The sequence below is a fragment of the Triticum dicoccoides genome, chromosome 3A (assembly GCF_002162155.2).
Source record: "Triticum dicoccoides isolate Atlit2015 ecotype Zavitan chromosome 3A, WEW_v2.0, whole genome shotgun sequence".
Classification (NCBI taxonomy): Eukaryota; Viridiplantae; Streptophyta; class Magnoliopsida; order Poales; family Poaceae; genus Triticum; species Triticum dicoccoides.
In genome coordinates this window covers 416,099,419-416,121,932 of record NC_041384.1, presented here as the reverse complement: position 1 = coordinate 416,121,932, position 22,514 = coordinate 416,099,419, and the positions used below count along the sequence as shown (strand labels likewise).

General features: G+C 48.0%; 1 protein-coding gene across 1 annotated transcript; it reads left to right on the top strand.

Moving 5' to 3' along the window:
- Nucleotides 1-17,906: 17,906 nt before the first annotated feature.
- Nucleotides 17,907-19,620, top strand: LOC119271585 (adenylate-forming reductase 06235-like). Its single transcript, XM_037553347.1, has one exon. It carries the CDS (start codon nucleotides 17,926-17,928, stop codon nucleotides 19,618-19,620), a length of 1,695 nt encoding a protein of 564 aa, XP_037409244.1. The 5' UTR covers nucleotides 17,907-17,925.
- Nucleotides 19,621-22,514: the final 2,894 nt, after the last annotated feature.

Genomic DNA, 22,514 nt, shown 5'->3' with positions numbered 1-22,514 from the left:
TCAGTCTCCCACTTGCACTAGAGTCAATAATCTAGATTACACAGTAATGATTCTAACACCAATGGAGTCTTGGTGCTGATCATGTTTTGCTCGTGAGAGAGTCTTAGTCAACGGGTCTGCAACATTCAAATCCGTATGTATCTTGCAAATCTCTATGTCTCCCTCCTTGACTTGATTGTGGATGGAATTGAAGCGTCTCTTGATGTGCTTGGTTCTCTTGTGAAATCTGGATTCCTTTGCCAAGGCAATTGCACCAGTATTGTTAGAAAATATTTTTATTGGACCCGATGCACTAGGTATTACATCTAGATCGGATATGAACTCCTTCATCCAGACTCCTTCATTTGCTGCTTCCGAAGCAGCTATGTATTCCGCTTCACACGTAGATCCCACCACGATACTCTGCTTAGAACTGCACCAACTGACAGCTCCACCATTCAATAAAAATATGTATCCGGTTTGTGATTTAGAGTCATCCGGATCGTTGTCAAAGCTTGCATCGACGTAACCGTTTACGATGAGTTCTTTGTCACCTCCATAAACGAGAAACATATCCTTAGTACTTTTTAAGTATTTCAGGATGTTCTTGACAGCTGTCCAGTGATCCACTCCTGGATTACTTTGATACCTCCCTGCTAAACTAATAGTAAGGCACACATCAGGTCTGGTACACAGCATTGCATACATGATAGAACCTATGGCTGAGGCATAGGAATGACATTCATTTTCTCTCTATCTTCTGCAGTGGTCGGGCATTTAGTCTGACTCAACTTCACACCTTGTAGCACAGGCAAGAACCCTTTCTTTGACTGATCCATTTTGAACTTCTTCAAAACTTTATCAAGGTATGTGCTTTGTGAAAGTCCAATTAAGCGTCTTGATCTATCTCTATAGATCTTGATGCCCAATATATAAGCAGCTTCATCGAGGTCTTTCATTGAAAAATTCTTATTCAAGTATCCTTTTATACTATTCAGAAATTCAGTATCATTTCCGATAGACAATATCTCATCCACATATAATATCAGAAATGCTACGGAGCTCCCACTCACTTTCTTGTAAATACAGGTTTCTCCAAAAGTCTGTGTAAAACCATATGCTTTGATCACACTATCATAGCGTATATTCCAACTCCGAGAAGCTTGCACCAGTCCATAAATGGATCGCTGGAGCTTGCACACTTTATTAGCACCTTTAGGATCGACAAAACCTTCTGGTTTCATCATATACAACTCTTCTTTAAGATATCCATTAAGGAATGCAGTTTTGACATCCATTTGCCAAATTTCATAATCATAAAATGCGGCAATTGCTAACATGATTCGGACAGACTTAAGCATCGCCACGGGTGAGAAGGTCTCATCGTAGTCAACTCCTTGAACTTGTCAAAAACCTTTTGCAGCAAGTCGAGCTTTGTAGACAGTAACATTACCGTCAGCGGCAGTCTTCTTCTTGAAGATCCATTTATTCTCAATTGATTGCCGATCATCGGGCAAGTTAACCAAAGTCCATACTTTGTTCTCATACATGGATCCCATCTCAGATTTCATGGCCTCAAGCCATTTTGCGGAATCTGGGCTCATCATCGCTTCCTCATAGTTCGTAGGTTCGTCATGGTCAAGTAACATGACCTCCAGAACAGGATTACGTACTACTCTGGTGTGGATATTACTTTGGTTGACCTACGAGGTTCGGTAGTAACTTGATCATAAGTTTCATGATCATCATCATTAGCTTCCTCACTAATTGGTGTAGGAATCACTGGAACTGATTTCTATGATGAACTACTTTCCAAAAAGCGAGAAGGTACAATTACCTCATCAAGTTCTACTTTCCCCCCACTCACTTCTTCGAGAGAAACTCCTTCTCTAGAAAGGATCCATTCTTAGCAACGAATATCTTGCCTTCGGATTTGTGATAGAAGGTGTACCCAACAGTCCCCTTTGGGTATCCTATGAAGACACATTTCTCCGATTTGGGTTTGAGCTTATCAGGTTGAAGCCTTTTCGCATAAGCATCGCAGCCCCAAACTTTAAGAAATGACAACTTGGGTTTCTTGCCAAACCACAGTTCATATGGTGTCGTCTCAATGGATTTTGATGCTGCCCTATTTAACGCGAATGCAACCATCTCTAAAGCATAACCCCAAAATGATAGCAGTAAATCAGTAAGAGACATCATAGATCACACCATATCTAATAAAGTGCGGTTACGACGTTCAGCACACCATTACGTTGTGGTGTTCCAAGTGGCGTGAGTTGCAAAACTATTCCACATTGTTTTAAATGAACACCAAACTCATAACTCAAATATTCACCTCCATGATCAGATCGTAGAAACTTAATTTTCTTGTTACGATGATTTTCCACTTCACTCTGAAATTCTTTGAACTTTTTAAATGTTTCAGACTTATGTTTCATCAAGTAGATATACCCATATCGGCCCAAATCATCCGTGAAAGGTAAGAAAATAACAATACCCACTGTCAGCATTAACACTCGTCGGACCGCATATATCAGTATGTATTATTTTCAATAAGTCTGTTGCTCGCTCCATTGTTTCGAAGAACAAAGTCTTAGTCATCTTGCCCATGAGGCATGGTTCGCAAGCATCAAGTGATTCCAAAAGCCCATCAGCATGGAGTTTCTTCATGCGCTTTACACCAATATGACCTAAACGGCAGTGCCACAAATAAGTTGCACTATCATTATTAAACTTATATCTTTTGGCTTCAGTACTATGAATATGTGTATCACTACTATCGAGATTCAATAAAAATAGACCACTTATTAAGGGTGCATGACCATAAAAGATATTACTCATATAAATAGAACAACCATTATTCTCTGTTTTAAATGAATAACCGCCTCGCATCAAACCAGATCCAGATATAATGTTCATGCTTAACGCTGGCACCAAATAACAATTATTCAGGTCTAATACTAATCCCGAAGGTAGATGTAGAGGTAGCGTGCCGACGGAGATCACATCGACTTTGGAAACATTTCCCATGCACATCGTCACCTTGTCCTTAGCCTATCTTCGCTTAATCCATAGCCCCTGTTTTGAGTTGCAAATATGAGCAACAGAACTAGTATCAAATACCCAGGCGCTACTGCGAGCATTAGTAAGGTACACATCAATAACATGTATATCAAATATACCTTTCACTTTGCCATCCTTCTTATCCGCCAAATACTTGGGGCAGTTTCGCTTCCAGTGACCAGTCCCTTTACAGTAGAAGCACTCAGTCTCAGGCTTAGGTCCAAACTTGGGTTTCTTCACTTGAGCAGCAACTTGCTTGCCGTTCTTCTTGAAGTTCCCCTTCTTCCCTTCGTCCTTCTTCTTGAAACTAGTGGTCTTGTACTCTTGTTGACCATCAACACTTGATGCTCCTTCTTGATTTCTACCTCCGCAACTTTTAGCATTGCGAAGAGCTAGGGAATTGTCTTATCCATCCCTTGCATATTATAGTTCATCACAAAGCTTTTGTAGCTTGGTGGCAGTGATTGAAGAACTCTGTCAATGACACTATCATCAGGAAGATCCTAGTTGAGTCAAGTGGTTGTGTTACCCAGACATTCTGAGTATATGTTCACTGACAGAACTATTCTCCTCCATCTTGTAGCTATAGAACTATTGGAGACTTCATATCTCTCAATTCGGGCATTTGCTTGAAATATTAACTTCAACTCCTGGAACATCTCATATGTTCCATGACATTCAAAATGTCGTTGAAGTCCCGATTCTAAGCTGTAAAGTATGGCACACTAAACTATTGAGTAGTCATCAACTTTGCTCTGCCACACGTTCATAACATCTGGTGTTGCTCCTGCAGCTGGCTTTGCACCTAGCGCTGCTTCTAGGACATAATTCTTCTGTGCAGCAATGAGGATAATCCTCAAGTGACGGACCCAGTCCGTGTAGTTGCTACCATCATATTTCAACTTAGCTTTCTCAGGAACGCATTAAAATTCAAAGGAACAGTAGCACGAGCCATTTATCTACAACAACATAGACATGCAAAATACTATCAGGTACTAAGTTCATGATAAATTAAAATTCAATTAATCATATTACTTAAGAACTCCCACTTAGATAGACATCTCTCTAGTCATCTAAATGATCACGTGATCCATATCAACTAAACCATGTCTGATCATCATGTGAGATCGAGAAGTTTTCAATGGTGAACATCACTATGTTGATCATATCTACTATATGATTCACGGTCGACCTTTCGGTCTCAGTGTTCCTAGGCCATATCTGCATATGCTAGGCTCGTAAAGTTTAACCCGAGTATTCCGCGTGTGCAAAACTGGCTTGCACCCGTTGTATGTGAACATAGAGCTTATCACACCCGATCATCATGTGGTGTCTCGGCACGACGAACTGTAGCAACGGTGCATACTCAGGGAGAACACTTATACCTTGAAATTTAGTGAGAGATCATTGTCGGTGTCAAAACCGGCGGATCTTGGGTAGGGGGTCCCGAACTGTGCGTCTAGGCCGGATGGTAACAGGAGACAGGGGACACTTTGTTTTACCCAGGTTCGGGCCCTCTCGATGGAGGTAATACCCTACTCCTGCTTGATTAATATTGATGATATGGGTAGTACAAGAGTAGATCTACCATGAGATCAAGGAGGCTAAACCCTAGAAGCTAGCCTATGGTATGATAGTGTATGGAGTTGATTCTGTCCTACGGACTACAACCCTCCGGTTTATATAGACACCGGATAGGGTTAGGGTTACACAGAGTCGGTTACAATGGTAGGAGATCTTTGAATATCGCATCGCCAAGCTTGCCTTCCACGCCAAGGAAAGCCCCATCCGGACACGGGACGAAGTCTTCAATCTTGTATCTTCATAGTCCAGGAGTCCGGCTGAAGGTATAGTCCGGCTACCCGAACACCCCCTAATCCAAGACTTCCTCAGTAGCCCCTGAACCAGGCTTCAATGACGACGAGTCCGGCGCGCAAATTGTCTTCGGCATTGCAAGGCGGGTTCCTCCTCCAAGTCCTTCATAGAAGATTGTAAACACCAAGGGTAGTGTCCGGCTCTGCAAAATAAGTTTCCACATATTGCCATAGAGAGAATAATATTAACACAAATCAAATCTGCTGACGTATTCTGCAGTGCGCCATCACACTACAGCCAAGTCCTTTACTCGAATCGTTTTTACTTTCCCACCTCAGCATCTTTTGCGAGGCGGTTTCCTTGGCACGTCTTGTTAAAGCAGAGATCGTGTACCCTTTTTACGGGATTCTCATCAATACGGACGTGGGTAACCCAACCGCGCCATTTATCACGGCGCTCGGGAGGCAAGCGAGTTTTATTAGGCAGGTGGGAATGCATAACCGCATCCTCCTATATAAAGGGATAAGGATCCACCCTTTTTACCTGCGCCATCTTCCTCCCTTGCCTTCCCATCTCTCGCGCACCCGAGCTCCAGCGCCCAAGCCCGCACTTCCCACCTCAACCTTCTCCAGCAATGTCCGGAGCGGGAGGCAAGTGGATGGTCTCCTCCGTCACGGAGGGCAAAGTCAAGAAGCTAAGGAAGGCCGGGTATCTTTCCAAGGACATCGCACACCGGCTTCCCGAAGAGGGGCAGCTTATCCCCACCCCAAGGCCCCATGAGAGGGTAGTATTTCTCCTCCACTTCCTCCGCGGACTGGGTTTTCCACTCCACCCATTTGTCCGGGGGCTCATGTTCTACTACGGACTGGATTTCCACGATCTGGCTCCGAACTTCATCCTCAACATCTCGGCGTTTATCGTCGTGTGCGAGGCTTTTCTCCGCATCCGCCCCCATTTCGGCCTCTGTCTCAAGACTTTCAACGTCAAGCCCAAGGTGGTGAGCGGCAGCCAGGCAGAGTGCGGAGGCGCCATGGCGGGCAAAATGTCCAACGCCCTATGGTTCGAGGGCTCTTTCGTGGAGACCCTAAAGGGATGGCAATCCGGGTGGTTTTATATCACCGAGCCGCGCGATCCGGAATGGACCGCAGCCCCCAAGTTCCGATCCGGACCCCCCACGCGGCTTATGTCTTGGAAAGAGACGGGCCTGTCATGGGATGACGAAAAAGAGGTGACTGGATTGCAAACATGCATCCGGTCCCTGGTGAACAAGCCAATCCGGCTTGTTAATATAATCCAGGTTATGCTCGTCCGCCGGATCCTCCCGTGCCAACATCGGGATTTTAATCTGTGGGAGTTTGACCCGACGCAGCATCAGGCCCTCAGCAGGCTCTTCGACACAACATACGAAGACGCCTGGAAGATGCTATTCAAGGGCGCCGAGGCTCCCGCATCCGCTTCCGAGGACCGCGGATACAGCTCGCAGCGTCACGCTAGCAAGGTATGCCATCTACACCTTTTACAGGATGTTTAAGCTTTTTTCATTGTTTGACTCTATGCGGGATCTAAACTCCCCTACCTTTGACAGGCTTGGCTAGCGATGGCCGAACCGATTAACTGTCCGGCTCCGCTGCCCGAAGACCCAGCCCCAGCTCTACTAGCGAAGCTGCTGACTCCGGCGCCTTATGTGGTGCCGGAGAAGAAGGCCAAGAAGAAGAAGACCACGGGGACTCGAAAGAGTGCCCGCAATGTGGTGGTGTCGGACTCGTCATCCGACGAGTCCGAGACGCCCTCCTCCCATGAAAACGAGGAGGAGGAAGAAGAAACCTCTCCCCCTCCAGCGGGGGAGGAAAGAAGAGGAAGGCCGCCCCAACTGGGGAGGCCGAGGGGTCTAGGAAGAGGAAGACCCCTCCGCCGGACTACTCCCCTGATGCCGAAGAGGACGAAGAGGAGTGGCCAGACAGGGCCAAGCGTCTGGCGAAATCGTAAGTTCGAATATCAGAGTAACTCATGATGTTCCTTTGTTGCGCAGCTTTCCCTAATGTCGATCATACTTATGCAGTTCGCCCCGGGCCGAACTCGACGAGTCGTCGAGCAGCTCCCTGGATTCATCGGACGTGAACTCCGTTCCACCCGCTGTCTCCCCCCGCACTGCGGACGACACCGAAGTGGCGTCGCGACAAGCTCCGGGGCAGGAGGAGGTTGTCCTGGAGGAGCCGCAAGGCGACCTCCCGGACTCCAGGAGTAAAGGGGACAAGACCCAAGTCCGGCTTTAAGCCGGACACCATGCCAGAATCTTCAACGATTCCGGACCGCGGCAGGCGAACTCCTTCCAAGAGGAGCAAGCCTTCTGAGCCGGCAGCCTCCGTCCAACCGGAGGCGCCGGACAATCTGCTGGAGGTGCTTGAAGGCGCCTCCATCGACGAGGAGCACCGTACTATTATGAGTATGGTGATCCAGAAGGTCCAGTCCGCCAAGAGCGGGCTGAGTGAAGCTTGCGCTAGCCTCCTAACAGGCTTCGAGGTAAGTAAAAATATGTAAAAATATTACCGCATAGACAGTAGCCCCTGATGCTCTGTTTGGCGTTCGAAAAGAAAAGCCGAATAGAGGATCTATTTAAATTTCACAGGAGTCTAACAACAAAAAGTCAATATGCGTATGCAGTCTTCGCTGCTGTCCACCGCCGCACTGACTGCGAAGGTGGGTGCCCTGAAACAGGGACTCGAGCGGACCGAGCAAGAGCTCGGCCTTGCCAAGCGGCAGCTCGAGGAGAAAGAAGGTAGGAAATACCTTACAGAAAAGGGTGCCTATAGAGAGGCGTGATTGCAAAAAACAACAGGATTGTACTGCTTATTGTAGGGGCCACGACTGAGGTGGCGACCCTCAAGCAGGCGCTATCTAAGGCCGAAAAGAAAACGGTCACGGAGGGCACCGAGCGAGAGAAACTTGGGGCTCAGGTCGGCGAGGTGCAGCAAGAGCTTCAGGCTCTCATGAAAAAACATGAGAGTTTGGAGCTTGAGTCAAAGACCCAAGCGTCCAAGCTCGCGGCGGCCCTTGAGACTGCCAAGTCTGCCAAGGCCGAAGCCCAAAAGGCCCTCCGAGAGTTGGAGGATATGAAGAAGATAGCAGCGGGTAAGGCATTCTTTATGCAAAGCAGAAATATAAGAGTAAACTACTTGTTACTTACCCGAATCCGGAGTTCTCCAGGGGCATTCGTAGATCTTCCCCGCAGCGTATCCGATGCCGCTGCATTCTACCGAGCTGAAGAGGGCAGCTCGACGGAGAAGGTGTTCTGGTCTCAGTATGCTGAGGCCGGACACCCTGTGCCCTTGAGCGACCAGCTGAAACAGTTGGTCGAACTCCACAAGGCGGCCGAACAGGCCATGAAGGGCTTCATAGTTCGGCTGTGGCCCGGAGAGGCCCTTCCTGGGAGCTACTTCGGGCTGGTGTGGCGGCTGGTGGAGGCCTGTCTAAGGCTCGAGGTCATCAAGCGCTTTGTCTGCATCGAAGGTGCCCACAGGGCCCTTGCCCGTGCAAAGGTGCACTGGGGTAAGCTGGACGGTGAGAAGCTTGTGAGGGACGGGCCGCCGCCGGGGAAGGAGCATCGCAAGCCCGAGAACTACTATAAGGATGTTCTTGTGGGTGCCCGCCTTGTGGCGGATGAATGCACCAAGGATGTAATTTTTGAATGAATTCGCTCGTGTTTATCCTGTGCGCTGAAAACTTGTTCATATGCGCTAAGCAATGCTTATTGAATTTAAAATATTATTTTCTGTGCGGCCTTTTATCAAAAATTGAGAGCTGGCCAGTCGTCCGCTTCTGCCCCCATGCCACTAGTGCTGGGGTGTTCGGTGATAAACCTAAGCGCTCTTTTTCCCATGGTTGGGTCCTTCGAGGGAGGCGCTCAGCACGACGAACCAGGCAATCGGACTATAATGCTTGAACACTCTCACTTAGCCATAGAACTTTATAATTTTAAATTTCGGTGAAGCCCCTAGTTCGGAAGACCGGGTTCGGGGCGCTATGCATGCCTTGGCTGGGGTCATCCAGCTCCTCGCTCGAAGCGGCATAAGCCTTTAGGGACTCGAAAAACCTCTCGAACAGCGACCGGTCTCTCGCCTCATCATGACAGTTAGTTTTAGCTTTCTCCACTGAGGTGCTCAACCCAGCTCAACCGGGGCACAATCGCAGTGGTTCTCCTAGTGCTACCTTAGCCGATATAGCGGAACGTAAGGCACCAAAACATAGGAGCCGGGCAAACCCAACTATTGACCCAAATCATGATTCGGAGCCGATGCATATAGTGCTATAAGTTCGGGGTGCCGCACTTGTGAAAGTGTACGGACTTCTCACGCCATATTAAAGGGTACTGAAGCCCCTGGCGTACTTGCCGTACCACAGTGTACGGGTGCAACATGTCATTAATGAACATATATAAAAGAGATTGTAATGCGAAAGATAGACAAAAAGCTATGCATTGTATATAGAGAGGCTATTTATCAAAGCCGAACGATACAAATAGTGCGGTAAGCAAAAGATATTGGACTATTCAGTATGTCCTTACAGGGGCAGGCCGCGGAATTTTATTTAAAGCAGGTATACCTCTCGTAACAGAGACCACCTGGGGTTTCCATAATGCGGCATGGCTTGTCTACTTCCCTGGATCTTGCATCGTTTGTGCGGCAGTCGAATTGCCGAACAGGTCGCCCGAAGTATGGAGTCCTGGAAATAAGAAAAAATTAAAAAAAAAGAATCCGCCAGCCCCTGGTACGTTTTAGGCCATATTTTGGGCGTGCCGTTATTGTGCCCCTTCCCCTGTGCCCATGGTATTTCAAGGGCGTAGTTATGTACGCAAAGTACTGGTTTCGCTATGTCGCGAGAGCTGGGGTTGGGGCCGCATTGCTACGCTTGCTCAGAGTGTGCCAGGCGGTCCTGCTGTAGGTTACTCCGGGCGCGCTTGGCAGTGTCTGGCTTTTTAATGGCCGGACTGCAGAATTGCCTAAGAAGGCTACTTTGTACCTCCGCTGCGAGAGCCGCCGTATGCTCCTCCATACGGAGGGAGCGTTCGGTGTTTCCATTGACCGTAATTACTCCTCGAGGGCCTGGCATCTTGAGCTTGAGATATGCGTAGTGCGGCACCGCATTGAATTTTGCGAATGCGGTTCGTCCGAGCAGGGCGTGATAGCCACTGCGAAATGGGACTATATCGAAGATTAACTCATCGCTTCGGAAATTGTCCGGGGATCCGAAGACCATGTCAAGTGTTACTGAGCCTGTACAGTTGGCTTCTACACCTGGTATAACGCCTTTAAAGGTCGTTCTTGTGGGTTTAATCCTTGAGGGATCTATGCCCATTTTCTGCACTGTATCCTGATAAAGCAGGTTCAGGCTACTGCCGCCGTCCATGAGGACTCTTGTGAGATGAAATCCGTCGATGATTGGGTCGAGAACCAATGCGGCGAAGCTGCCATGACGGATGCTAGTGGGATGGTCCCTTCGATCAAAAGTGATCGGGCAGGAGGACCATGGGTTGAACTTTGGGGCGACTGGCTCCATCGCGTATACGTCCCGTAGCGCACGCTTCCGCTCCCGCTTGGGAATGTGGGTTGCATATATCATGTTCACCGTCCGCACTTGTGGGGGAAAGCCCTTTTGTCCATTGTTGTTCGGCGGCTTGGGCTCCTCGTCGTCGCTGTGCAGCCCCTTGTCTCTGTTTTTGGCTCTTAATTTGCCTGCCTGCTTGAACACCCAACAATCCCTGTTAGTGTGATTGGCTGGCCTTTCGGGGGTGCCATGTATCTGTCACAAGCGATCGAGTATTTGGTCCAAACTGGACGGGCCCTGAGTATTCTTTTTGAATGGCTTTTTCGCTGACCGGATTTATAGCTTTTGAATCCTGCATTGACTGCCGTGTCTTCATTGCTGTCGCTGTTAACGCGGCGTTTTTGCTTATACCGACGTGTCCTGCCACTTTCGTCCTTGGTATTTGAATTACCAGGGTTCTTTGATAAGTTGTTACTGCGAGCTAGCCAGCTGTCTTCACCCGCGCAAAAGCGGGTCATGAGTGTCGTGAGGGCTGCCATGGATTTCGGCTTTTCCTGTCCCAGGTGCCGGGCAAGCCACTCGTCGCGGATGTTATGCTTAAAGGCTGCTAGGGCCTCTGCGTCCGGACAGTCGACTATCTGGTTTTTCTTTGTTAGGAACCATGTCCAGAATTGTCTGGCTGATTCTTCTGGCTGCTGAATTATGTGGCTTAAGTCGTCGGCATCCGGCGGTCGCACGTAAGTGCCCTGGAAGTTGTCGAGGAATGCGGCTTCTAGGTCCTCCCAAGAACCGATTGAGTCTGCTGGCAAGCTGTTGAGCCAATGCCGGGCCGGTCCTTTGAGTTTGAGCGGGAGGTATTTTATGGCGTTTAGATCATCGCCGCGTGCCATGTGGATGTGAAGGATATAATCCTCGATCCATACCGCCGGGTCTGTTGTGGCATCGTATGACTCGATGTTTACGGGTTTGAAACCCTCTGGGATTTTATGATCCATTACTTCATTCGTGAAGCACAGCGGGTGTGCGGCGCCTCTGTATTGGGCTATATCACGACGCAGCTCGGAAGAGCTATGTCTGTTGTGTTCGGCCCGGCCGGATTTGTTGTATCTGGAGTGAAGATCATTGTCACATGCCGTAGGGCGCCTGCGCGATCCGTAGATCGATCTTGTTTGTCTTGCCTTATCCTCTAGTATGTTTCGCAGGTCGGGCGCATTTTCCCGTGCCTTAGTTGAGCGGCATCGGGGCATGGCTTGGGTGGAGGACCAAGAGGCCTCTTTGTCGCGGCCGCGAGGTGGCCGGTCTGCCATGTCATGCGCTGGTGATGTAGGTGCTTCCTCCTCTGATTGGGGTAGCAGCCTGCGCTTCGGGTAACTCTTGGAGGGGCCTTCGAGTTCATACTCTTCGGCCGTAAGGACTTTAGTCCATTTGTCAGCTAGCAAATCTTGGGAAGCTCTAAGCTGTTGCTGCTTTTTCTTGAGGCTTCTTGCCGTGGCTAAAAGCCTGTGTTTAAAACGCTCTTGTTCGGCGGGGTCTGATGGTATGACGAATTCGTCGTCATCGAGGCTTGCCTCGTCTTCAGAGGGAGGAGTATGGTTATCATCCTTGACCTCTTGGTCTGCCGCTCTCTCACGAGGGCTGGCTTCTCCATCTTCCCGTGCCGAATCTTGCTGAGGTGGGTGTTCTTCGGTGCTATCCGGGGTAGTACTATCTCCCATGCCGGAATCACCGTTTTTGCTTTGGCGGGATTTAGAGCGACGCCGCTGACGCCGGCTCTTTGGCTATTTCTTGGGGGCGTTATCCCCCACTGTTCCATCGCCATCTCCATCTTTTGGAGTATCCACCATATATATGTCATATGACGAGGTGGCTTTCCAGCGCCCTACAGGTGCTAGTTCCTGTTCGTCTCCTATATCGTCGTCCATGCCATCGATGTCTTCGGAGCCGAAGTCAAGCATGTCGGTAAAATCGTCGACAGTGGCTACAAAGTGGGTGGTGGGTGGGTTTTGAATTTCCTCACCGTCCGTATCCCACCCTTGCTGAACGTAGTTCGGCCAGGGCTCTCCTGACAATGAGAGAGACTTTAGAGAATTCAGGATGTCGCTGAAGGGCGAGTGCTGAAAGATGTCCGCGGCAGTGAACTCCCTTACCGGCGCCCAATCGGATTCGATTGGCAGGGGCGCGGGGGGCTCGGAGTTCGAAGAGGAATCCGGCTCCTCGGAGTCATGGGCCATGCGGAGTGCGGGGCTGGAGTTCGGCTCGATCGCCTCTGAGATCGCAACCCCTAAGGCAGCGACCAACCGCTGATCCTCGATCGGTGCAGTAGGCTCCGAATCAATGGTCGGAACCAGTGCGCGTGCGGCCCCCAAAGCACTGTTCGGCGGCAGAGCTACATCATGCCCATCGAGACAGTGCGGCGCGCTTGGTTGTGGCTTGAATCCGTCGAAGATCAAGTCCCCGCGGATGTCGGCCATGTAATTTAGGCTTCCAAACCTGACCTGATGGCCAGGGGCGTAGCTTTCGATCTGCTCCAGGTGGCCGAGCGAATTGGCCCGCAGAGCGAAGCCGCCGAAGACGAAGATCTGTCCGGGGAGAAAAGCCTCACCCTGGACCGTGTCGTTGTTGATGATCAAAGGAGCCATCGGGCCTAAAGGCGACGACATAGAGGAACTCTCAATGAAAGCACCAATGTCGGTGTCAAAACCGGCGGATCTCGGGTAAGGGGTCCCGAACTGTGCGTCTAGGCCGGATGGTAACAGGAGACAGGGGACACTTTGTTTTACCCAGGTTCGGGCCCTCTCGATGGAGGTAATACCCTACTCCTGCTTGATTAATATTGATGATATGGGTATTACAAGAGTACATCTACCACGAGATCAAGGAGGCTAAACCCTAGAAGCTAGCCTATGGTATGATAGTGTATGGAGTTGATTCTGTCCTACAGACTACAACCCTCCGATTTATATAGACACCGGATAGGGTTAGGGTTACACAGAGTCGGTTACAATGGTAGGAGATCTTTGAATATCGCATCGCCAAGCTTGCCTTCCACGCCAAGGAAAGTCCCATCCGGACACGGGATGAAGTCTTCAATCTTGTATCTTCATAGTCCGGGAGTCCGGCTGAAGGTATAGTCCGGCTACCCAAACACCCCCTAATCCAGGACTCCCTCAATCATCTTATAATGCTACCGCCGTACTAAAAAAAATAAGATGCATAAAGGATAAACATCACATGCAATCAAAATAAGTGATATGAGATGGCCATCATCATCTTATGCCTTTGATCTCCATCTCCAAAGCACCGTCATGATCACCATCGTCACCGGCTTGACACCTTTATCTCCATCGTAGCATCGTTGTCGTCTCGCCAACTATTGCTTCTACGACTATCGCTACCGCTTAGTGATAAAGTAAAGCAATTACATGGCGATTACATTTCATACAATAAAGCGACAACCATATGGCTCCTGCCAGTTGCCGATAACTGTTACAAAACATGATCATCTCATACAACAATTTATATCATCACGTCTTGACCATATCACATCACAACATGCCCTGCAAAAACAAGTTAGACAAGTTAGACGTCCTCTACTTTGTTGTTGCAAGTTTTACGTGGCTGCTACGGGCTTCTAGCAAGAACCGTTCTTACCTACGCATCAAAACCACAACAATTTTTCGTCAAGTGTGTTGTTTTAACCTTCAACAAGGACCGAGCGTAGTCAAACTCGATTCAACTAAAGCTGGAGAAATAGACACCCATTAGCCACCTGTGTGCGAAGCATGTCGGTAGAACAAGTCTCATGAACGCGGTCATGTAATGTCGGTCTGGGCCGCTCCATCCAACAATACCGCTGAATCAAAGTAAGACATGTTGGTAAGCAGTATGACTATTATCGCCCACAACTCATTGTGTTCTACTCGTGCATATAACAACTACGCATAGACCTTGCTCGGATGCCACTGTTGGGGAACACAATATTTCAAAAAATTACCTACGATCATGCAAGATCTATCTAGGAGATGCATAGCAACGAGAGGGGAGAGTGTGTCTACGTACCCTCGTAGACCGAAAGCGGAAGCATTTAGTAACGTGGTTGATGTAGTTGAACGTCTTCGCGATCCAACCGATCCAAGTACTGAACGCACAACACCTCCGCGATCAGCACATGTTCAGCTCGATGACGTCCCTCAAAATCTTGATCCAGTTGAGACCGAGGGAGAGTTCCGTCTGCACGACAGCGTAGTGACGGTGATGATGAAGTTACCGATGCAGGGCTTCACCTAAGCACTACAACGATATGACCGAGGTGTGTAACTGTTGAGGGGGAAGCACATGGCCAAAAGATCAACTTGTGTGTCTATGGGGTGCCCCTGGCCACGTATATAAAGGAGGGGAGGGAAGAGGTGGCAGTCCCTAAGGGGGCGCGCCAGGTGTGGGGAATTCTATTAGGACTCCCTAGTCCTAGTAGGATTCCCCTCATCTTTCCTATTCCTAGTAGGAGAAGGAGGGAAGGAGAAGGAGGAGAGAAGGAAAGGGGGTCCGCCCCTCCCAACCCTAACCCAATTCGGATTGGGCTTAGGGGGGGGGGGCGTCACTCCTTGGCCGGCCTCCTCTCTTCCACCACTAGTCCCATGAGGCCCAATAACTTCCCGGGGGGGTCCAGTAACCCCCGGTACTCCGAAACTCATCCGGATTGACCCGAACCATTCCAGTGTCCTAACCTTCCAATATATGAATCTTTATGTCTCGCCCATTTCGAGACTCCTCGTCATGTCCGTGATCTCATCAGGGACTCCAAACAACCTTCGGTCATCAAATCACATAACTCATATACAAATCGTCATCGAACGTTAAGCGTGTGGACCCTACGGGTTCGAGAACTATGTAGACATGACTAAGACACATCTTCGGTCAATAACCAATAGCGGAACCTGGATGCTCATATTGGTTCCCACATATTCTACGAAGATCTTTATCAGTCAAACCGCATAACCACATACGTTGTTCCCTTTGTCATCGATATGTTACTTGCCCGAGATTCCATCGTCGGTATCATCATACCTAGTTCAATCTCGTCACCGGCAAGTCTCTTTACTCGTTCCATAATGCATCATACCACAACTAACTCATTAGTCACATTGCTTGCAAGGCTTATAGTGATGTGCATTACCGAGAGGGCCCAGCGATACCTCTCTGATACACGGAGTGACAAATCCTAATCTTAATCTATGCCAACTCAACAAACACCATCAGAGACACCTGTAGAGCATCTTTATAATCACCCAGTTACGTTGTGACGTTTGATAGCACACAAGGTGTTCCTCCAGTATTCGGGAGTTGCATAATCTCATAGTCTGAGGAACATGTATAAGTCATGAAGAAAGCAATAGCAGAAAAACTAAACGATCATTATGCTAAGCTAACGGATGGGTCTTGTCCATCACATCATTCTGTAATGATGTGATCCCGTTTATCAAATGACAACACATGTCTATGGCTAGGAAACTTAACCATATTTGATTAACGAGCTAGTCAAGTAGAGGCATACTAGGGACATTCTGTTTGTCTATGTATTCACACATGTACTAACTTTCCGGTTAATACAATTCTAGCATGAATAATAAACATTTATCATGATACAAGGAAATATAAATAACAACTTTATTATTGCCTCTAGGGCATATTTCCTTCAAAAGGATGTTGAGAGAGCTTTTGTTGTGCTTCAAAAGCGCTTTCCGATTGTCCGCATCTGTGTTGAGTACGAGAATCCTTAGAGACTATGTAGGATCAGGACAACATGTGTTGTCTTGCACAACATGATCATCGAGCATGAGAGAGAGGACCCGAGAACTTGAAGTTCATCAACAATGGTGCCATGGTGGAGCCGCGAAGTAACCCAAACAATGTCCAAGCATTCCTTGAAGCATATCGAAGGATCGACAACCAAGAAACTCACAGCCAATTCCAAGATGATCTTGCTGAGCACCATTGGTAACTTCATAGCACTTGATTCTTGTGCTTTTATCATATTTTATTTGGATCATTAGTTCATTTGCACCGTATTGTGTGTTTGAATTTTAATATTCAAATTTGAAAACATTGAATTCGGTATATACTTGAATTGTGTGTATTGTCTGAAGTTTTGATCTAATATGTTGTGAAAATATATGCTCAAATAGAGTTTGTATGCAATCATTTGGAAAAGAAACAACAACTTTTTTAGCGAATTAAGTTGTAGGGTGAGGACTAGGTGTAAAGAAAAGATGAATCCCTAAAATTTTGGTGGCTTAAAAGATAAGGGGAAGTTTAGGGGATTAAAGGATAGGGGAAGGGCTAGAGATGATCTATGGGGATTCATTATGGGCAAGCCTTGTTGAGAACGTAACAATTTTTCATTCTTATTAGTTGTGATTTTTGATGTAAAATGTTATTTAGATATATCCATTTAACAAATCATGCATCCTCCTAGCTCCATTATTGTTTACATATGAGTGCTTGACCATGTACACTAGTGTCATAGTAGTAGAAACGCCAATTATGTGATCTTTGTGACAATTGAACTGATATGTTCCTATTTGGAGAAGTGAACCCATTTCAATGAAGTTGATATGGACATGTTTGATGGAATCTTTGAAAGCGTCGAAACAAATAAAACTACATATACAAAGGAGCCTGATGAGAGTAGTAGAAATAGTCAAAAGCCACAAACTCGATTGGAATTTGACTATTTGACTGGAAAGATTAAGTACACCAACTTGTTTAACTTCAGTTTGCTGAGTTTCACATAATCTTTTTTAAAAGGAGGATAAGCCCCGGCTTCTGCATCGAGCGAGTTTCACATAAATCTTGTTTCACATAATTAAAGTTTTTACATGTACTCACCAGAACGCTCATAATCAGATAACCAATATATGAAGAACAGATATAACCCAGAAGTTCATAATAAAATAAAATTGCTAAACATCAAATCGCCAAGACGTCATGCAAATGCAAGCAGGCGTTTTCCGCAAAATGTGTGGTACAGGTTGTTGGACGATCTGATCCGTACATTCGAGATCCAAAGGCCCATGTTAGAGATTCCAAGTTTCCATTGGATACTACCTCATTTTGAACACCCATGGCCACAAGGTCCTGGGGTTGACATAGTAGTAGATGCTAGTCGCAATGTGTAACGATCGACACTTGCCGCGGCCGCGAATTCTCACAGCGAGGGCTTCATCCAGCACCCCCCTTCTTGCGGGGCATATAGTAGTATAGATTTCCAATCAAGTTGCAAAGGTCAGAAAGTTGACTAATTCTCCGTCGCCGGAATTTGCCTCGAGTAACTGGACTTCAAATTTTATATGGTTGAAACTGAATCGTCACTCGTATGGGTGCATGATCGATGCCTATAGCTAGCTAGCCATACCTGGCTATAAATACGTATGCGCATCTGCATAGGTAGCACCCCACCCATGCAACTGTTGTATGCTAGACTAGAGTACAGGCGTGTGGAGAACACGTTACTTGCCGATCGACGCCATGGACGAACAAGGCCCCGCAGCAAAGCCCATGGGCATGGCCATCAAGTTCTCTAGCTGCCGTGGCGTCGCCTTCGAGATCAAGCCCTCGCCGGCAAGCCCCTTTGCTCTAGACACTGCCGCTAGTCCTTCCGACTCGCCGCCCGCCGAATCCGGCGGCGGCCGATGGGTGTGGTTCCCTCAGCCTTTCAACCGTAATTACTCCACCACGAGCTTTCTCACGGCGCGCAGCCGTGCGAGCACCCACTTCTGCGACCTCGACGACATCAGCGATGGCGACACGGACGATGAGTCTGTCGCTACGGACGAGGAGATGTCCCTCACCGCCGCTGACGTTTCTCGCGTGCAGAGCAGGAGATCCAACGCGCCGGCTAAGCCTGTGAGGGCGGCGGCTGGGCACTCCAGGCTCGGCGTCATACTGCTCGACCAAGGCTTGTTCACCGTTTACAAGCGACTCTTCATGCTCTGCATCGCGCTGAATGCGGCGGGGCTCGCTGCCGCGGCAACCGGCCGCTTCCCTTACGCCAAGCGCCACGCCGCCGTCTTCGCCATCGGGAATATACTGGCGCTCACGCTGTGCCGCTCCGAGGCGGTGCTCCGGGGAGTCTTCTGGCTCACCGTCGCGCTCCTCGGCCGGCCATGGGTGCCGGTCGCCGTAAAGACCGGCGTTACGGCTATCCTCCAGTCCCTCGGCGGTGTCCACAGCGGCTGCGGCATGTCCTCGCTGGCGTGGCTGGTATACGCGCTCGTGCAGGCGCTCGAGCTCCGCGGCGTGACGCCACCCGAGATCGTGAGCGTCGCGTCCGCAATACTCGGCCTGGTTGCACTCTCGTGCCTCGCGGCATTTCCGCTCGTGCGCCACCTCCATCACAACGTGTTCGAGCGTACGCACCGATTCGCTGGCTGGAGCGCGCTCGCACTGCTCTGGGCTTTCGTCATGCTCACTGCTGGCTACAACCCGGCAATCAGATCTTACCACAGGCTGACCGTAGCCTCCCTGGCTAAGCGCCAAGAGCTATGGCTGACGGCCGCCATCACCTTCTTCACCTTCCTCCCGTGGCTCACCGTGCGCCGCGTGCCGGTCACGGTCACCGCGCCGTCTACCCGCGCGTCCATCATAACCTTCCAAGGCGGCGTCAAGGCCGGCCTGCTCGGTCGCATCAGCCGCTCGCCGCTCTCCGAGTGGCACGCCTTCGGCATCATCTCCGACGACAGGGACACTCACGCCATGCTCGCTGGCGCAGTGGGAGACTTCACCCGGGGCCTCGTCTCCGACCCGCCCAGCCACCTTTGGGTACGTACAGTCCACTTCGCCGGGCTGCCCTACCTCATCAGCATGTACCAGAGAGTCACCATGGTCGCGACCGGCTCCGGCATATGCGTGTTCCTGTCGTTCCTTATGCAACCAAGTTGGGCGGAGGTATCTCTGGTCTGGGTGGCCAAGGACATCGACGCCAACTACGGCGACGGGATAAGAGCCATGGTGACGAGCAACGAGAACCTTGGAGAGCGTGTGATCGTGCACGACACGATGACCATGGGGCGTCCGGATGTCTCGGAGCTGGCCGTTGGCGCGGCACGACAGTGGAACGCGGAGGCGGTGGTGGTGACGAGCAACCCGGAGGGGAGCAGGGACGTCGTGAGGAGATGCAAGAAGGCCGGCATCCCGGCGTTTGGTCCTATCTGGGACTCTTGATTTTTATTTTATTTTATTTTGAGATAGGGACTTTTATGTTAAGTACTCCTCCGTTCCAAAATAACTTTGTATTAAATCAGGTACACTTATTTTAGCACGGAAGGAGTATGAAGAACGAACTTCAAAAAAAAAAATATCTCGATCCAAAATATTTGTAGTTCTAAGTATGTCCTAGGTCAACTTCTTTAGATTTCACTTAGTCTACAAAAATACTCTCTCCGTTCCAAAATAGATAATTCAACTTTGTACTAACTTAGTTCAATGTTTTGACAGAAGCGCGCGGTGTAATTCCATTGATTTTTTATTTCGATCGTCTGATGATAGATTCAACCTCTGATAAAAAAGATAGACCTTGGTTCTATTTCATCTCTTCAACAAGTTTAGTAATAAGCATAACGGCCCTATTGTTCCGATGGAGAGAAGAACCTATAATTGGCTTTTCGGGAAATTTGGGAGTATATATCAACCTAGATTCTCTGATTTCCCTGCTGGAAATCTATTCTAAAGGTGAAATAGATTTATATGGTTGGAAGAAAAAAAATCGGGATGGATGATATTGCTAGGGTGTGGAAAGACTCCCTTCATAGGCAAGCTCCTCTTAGTAAGCATTTCCCCCAGTTGTTTGCTATATGCAATGAGCCTGAAAGTACTGTTTCCTAATTCCACCAGATTAATATGAACAACTTTTTCATGAGAAGGTTGAATCCTGAGTTGCTTAATTAGTGGCATGTGGTGCGTGTCTGTGGAAACTTTGCAACTCATTAATGAATCTGATACTGTTCACCGGGGCTTACATAAAAATGGTGTATATACCATCAATCCATGTATAAATGGCTTGAAAAACACCTTGCCAGGTGCCACTTTAAATAGATTTGGGCAACTAAGTTGCCTTTGAAAATACAAATCTTTCTCTGGTAGTTGTTCCAAAGTGCGGTTCTCACTAAGCAAGTGATGAGATAAACAAAGTGGCCTGGAACCGTGTTGGTCCTTTTGCAAAAATATTGAAATGCATCAACATTTATTTTTACAATGCAGGTTTGGTGAACAGTGGGTGTTGTATTGAGAATTGATCTTTGTCCCAATAGTTGTTGGCAACTTTATCTTTGTCCTATGCTTTCTCAAACAATGGGGAAAAATCTTGTTGACGTCTGAGATTCAACTTTCGATAGGGGTATCCTTAGTATCCGCGTCAAAAATTAGCGAGGGCATGTACGACGACCTTATAACGAAGGTTGTCATACACTTGACAAAGTGGAACGATGATGTTTTTCATAGGTTCAATTGCCTCATGGAAGCGCAACCTACGTCCTATGGGAGGCTCGTTAAGAGTGGTGCTTGGCACATAGGGCACTTAGAACGCAACTTCTTCCCGTGTCCCATGACTCCTTACTAGTCCGAGCCTTACAAGATCCCTCGGACTCCGAGCTCTCACCCTTCCTTTGCCCCCTTGAAGGGGCTTGGAAGGAAGAGAGTGAGACTACACTTGAGTGTATTCAAGTGAGAGTGAGTTTGTTACATGCCCATGGGGGGCTTTATTTAGCCTAGGGATCCTTGACAAATGACCAAGGTTACACTTGAAGTAAGAAGGTGGGAGTGTAGAAGTAGGTAATTTTCTGTCGTTTGGTCCATGCGCTCCTTGTTGGGCTAAGAGGTGGGTTGTGGCCCAATAGGGGAGAATCCTTACACTATGAGGATACTTCCTTGCTTGAGCTTGGGCCTCTTTTATGTGGTCTTCCTCCTTTGATTTTTTAACCATGAAGCCTAGCTTGGACTTCCGTTGACCAGAGTGGCTTGCTTGGACCCATGGGGGTGGCTTGACCCATTGTTGACTTCCTTGACTTGTGTTGACCACTTGGGGGCACTCCACGTGGGATAGGAATGACACCTTAACTAGGATTAAAATCCACTACTACAACAATTCTATATTATTGGATTACCTGTAGTGACTTGGGCTATCTGGAATGCACGAAATCATGCTACTTTTGAGCATAAGCTGATTCAAAGCCCTTTTGAGATCATCTTTTCTGTATGCACTTTACTAATATCCTAGGCAGGTCTTAGAAAGGATGAGGATATAGTGACTCTTAAGGCAGGAGATGATCTCCTTCGCGGCAACGCTCTGAAGCTGATGAGGATTTGTGGTGCTACTAATTGGATAATTGCTGGTGGTTGAAGTCTCACGGAGTTGCTGGTGATGTTGGTGTTGGCTATCCTTGTTGCATGATCTCTAGAACGATGTTTCTTTTGAAATTTTTATGTGGCTATCCTGGTACTTTGTGCTACAACACTTTATATGCATTCTAATAGATCTAGTTTTTGCTTGCTCTAGTGTTGTCCATGTTTTTGCCCCATGGTGCATGTTTTGATGATGAGCATGTGCAATGGGTTTCCTGTAGTGCTCGAACTCGCTTTCCCTTCTTTCTCGTACCCTTTGTTCTTTTGCACTTGTGTATTTCCGTTATCTTGATAATGGAAAGGGGGTAAGCCCAGTTGAAAAATAAAATTAAAAACATCTACAACGACAAATTAGTTTAACTAGATTCTCCATACTCTAAATGCAAAATTGCTGCAAATTAAACTAAAGCAAAGGATTTAGATCAGGAGGCTGAGAGCAAAGGGACACAAGGATACAGAAGAAATGACTTGCAACGCGGACAGAAGTTGTGATGGTCAATCTGTTGACACTAAAAATTATGTTATGGTACGGTGTGGTTTGGATTTTGTTTTGATAAAGAGAGATCCTCTTTCTATTAAAAGAAACCGCAATCTATTATACAACTATCATGATCAACACGAAAACTAAAGAGATTACGATGCATGATCTACCTGGAACAACATGAGGTAAACTGAACAGTTGTATGATGATAACCCACACCACTGCTAAGCTCCAGACT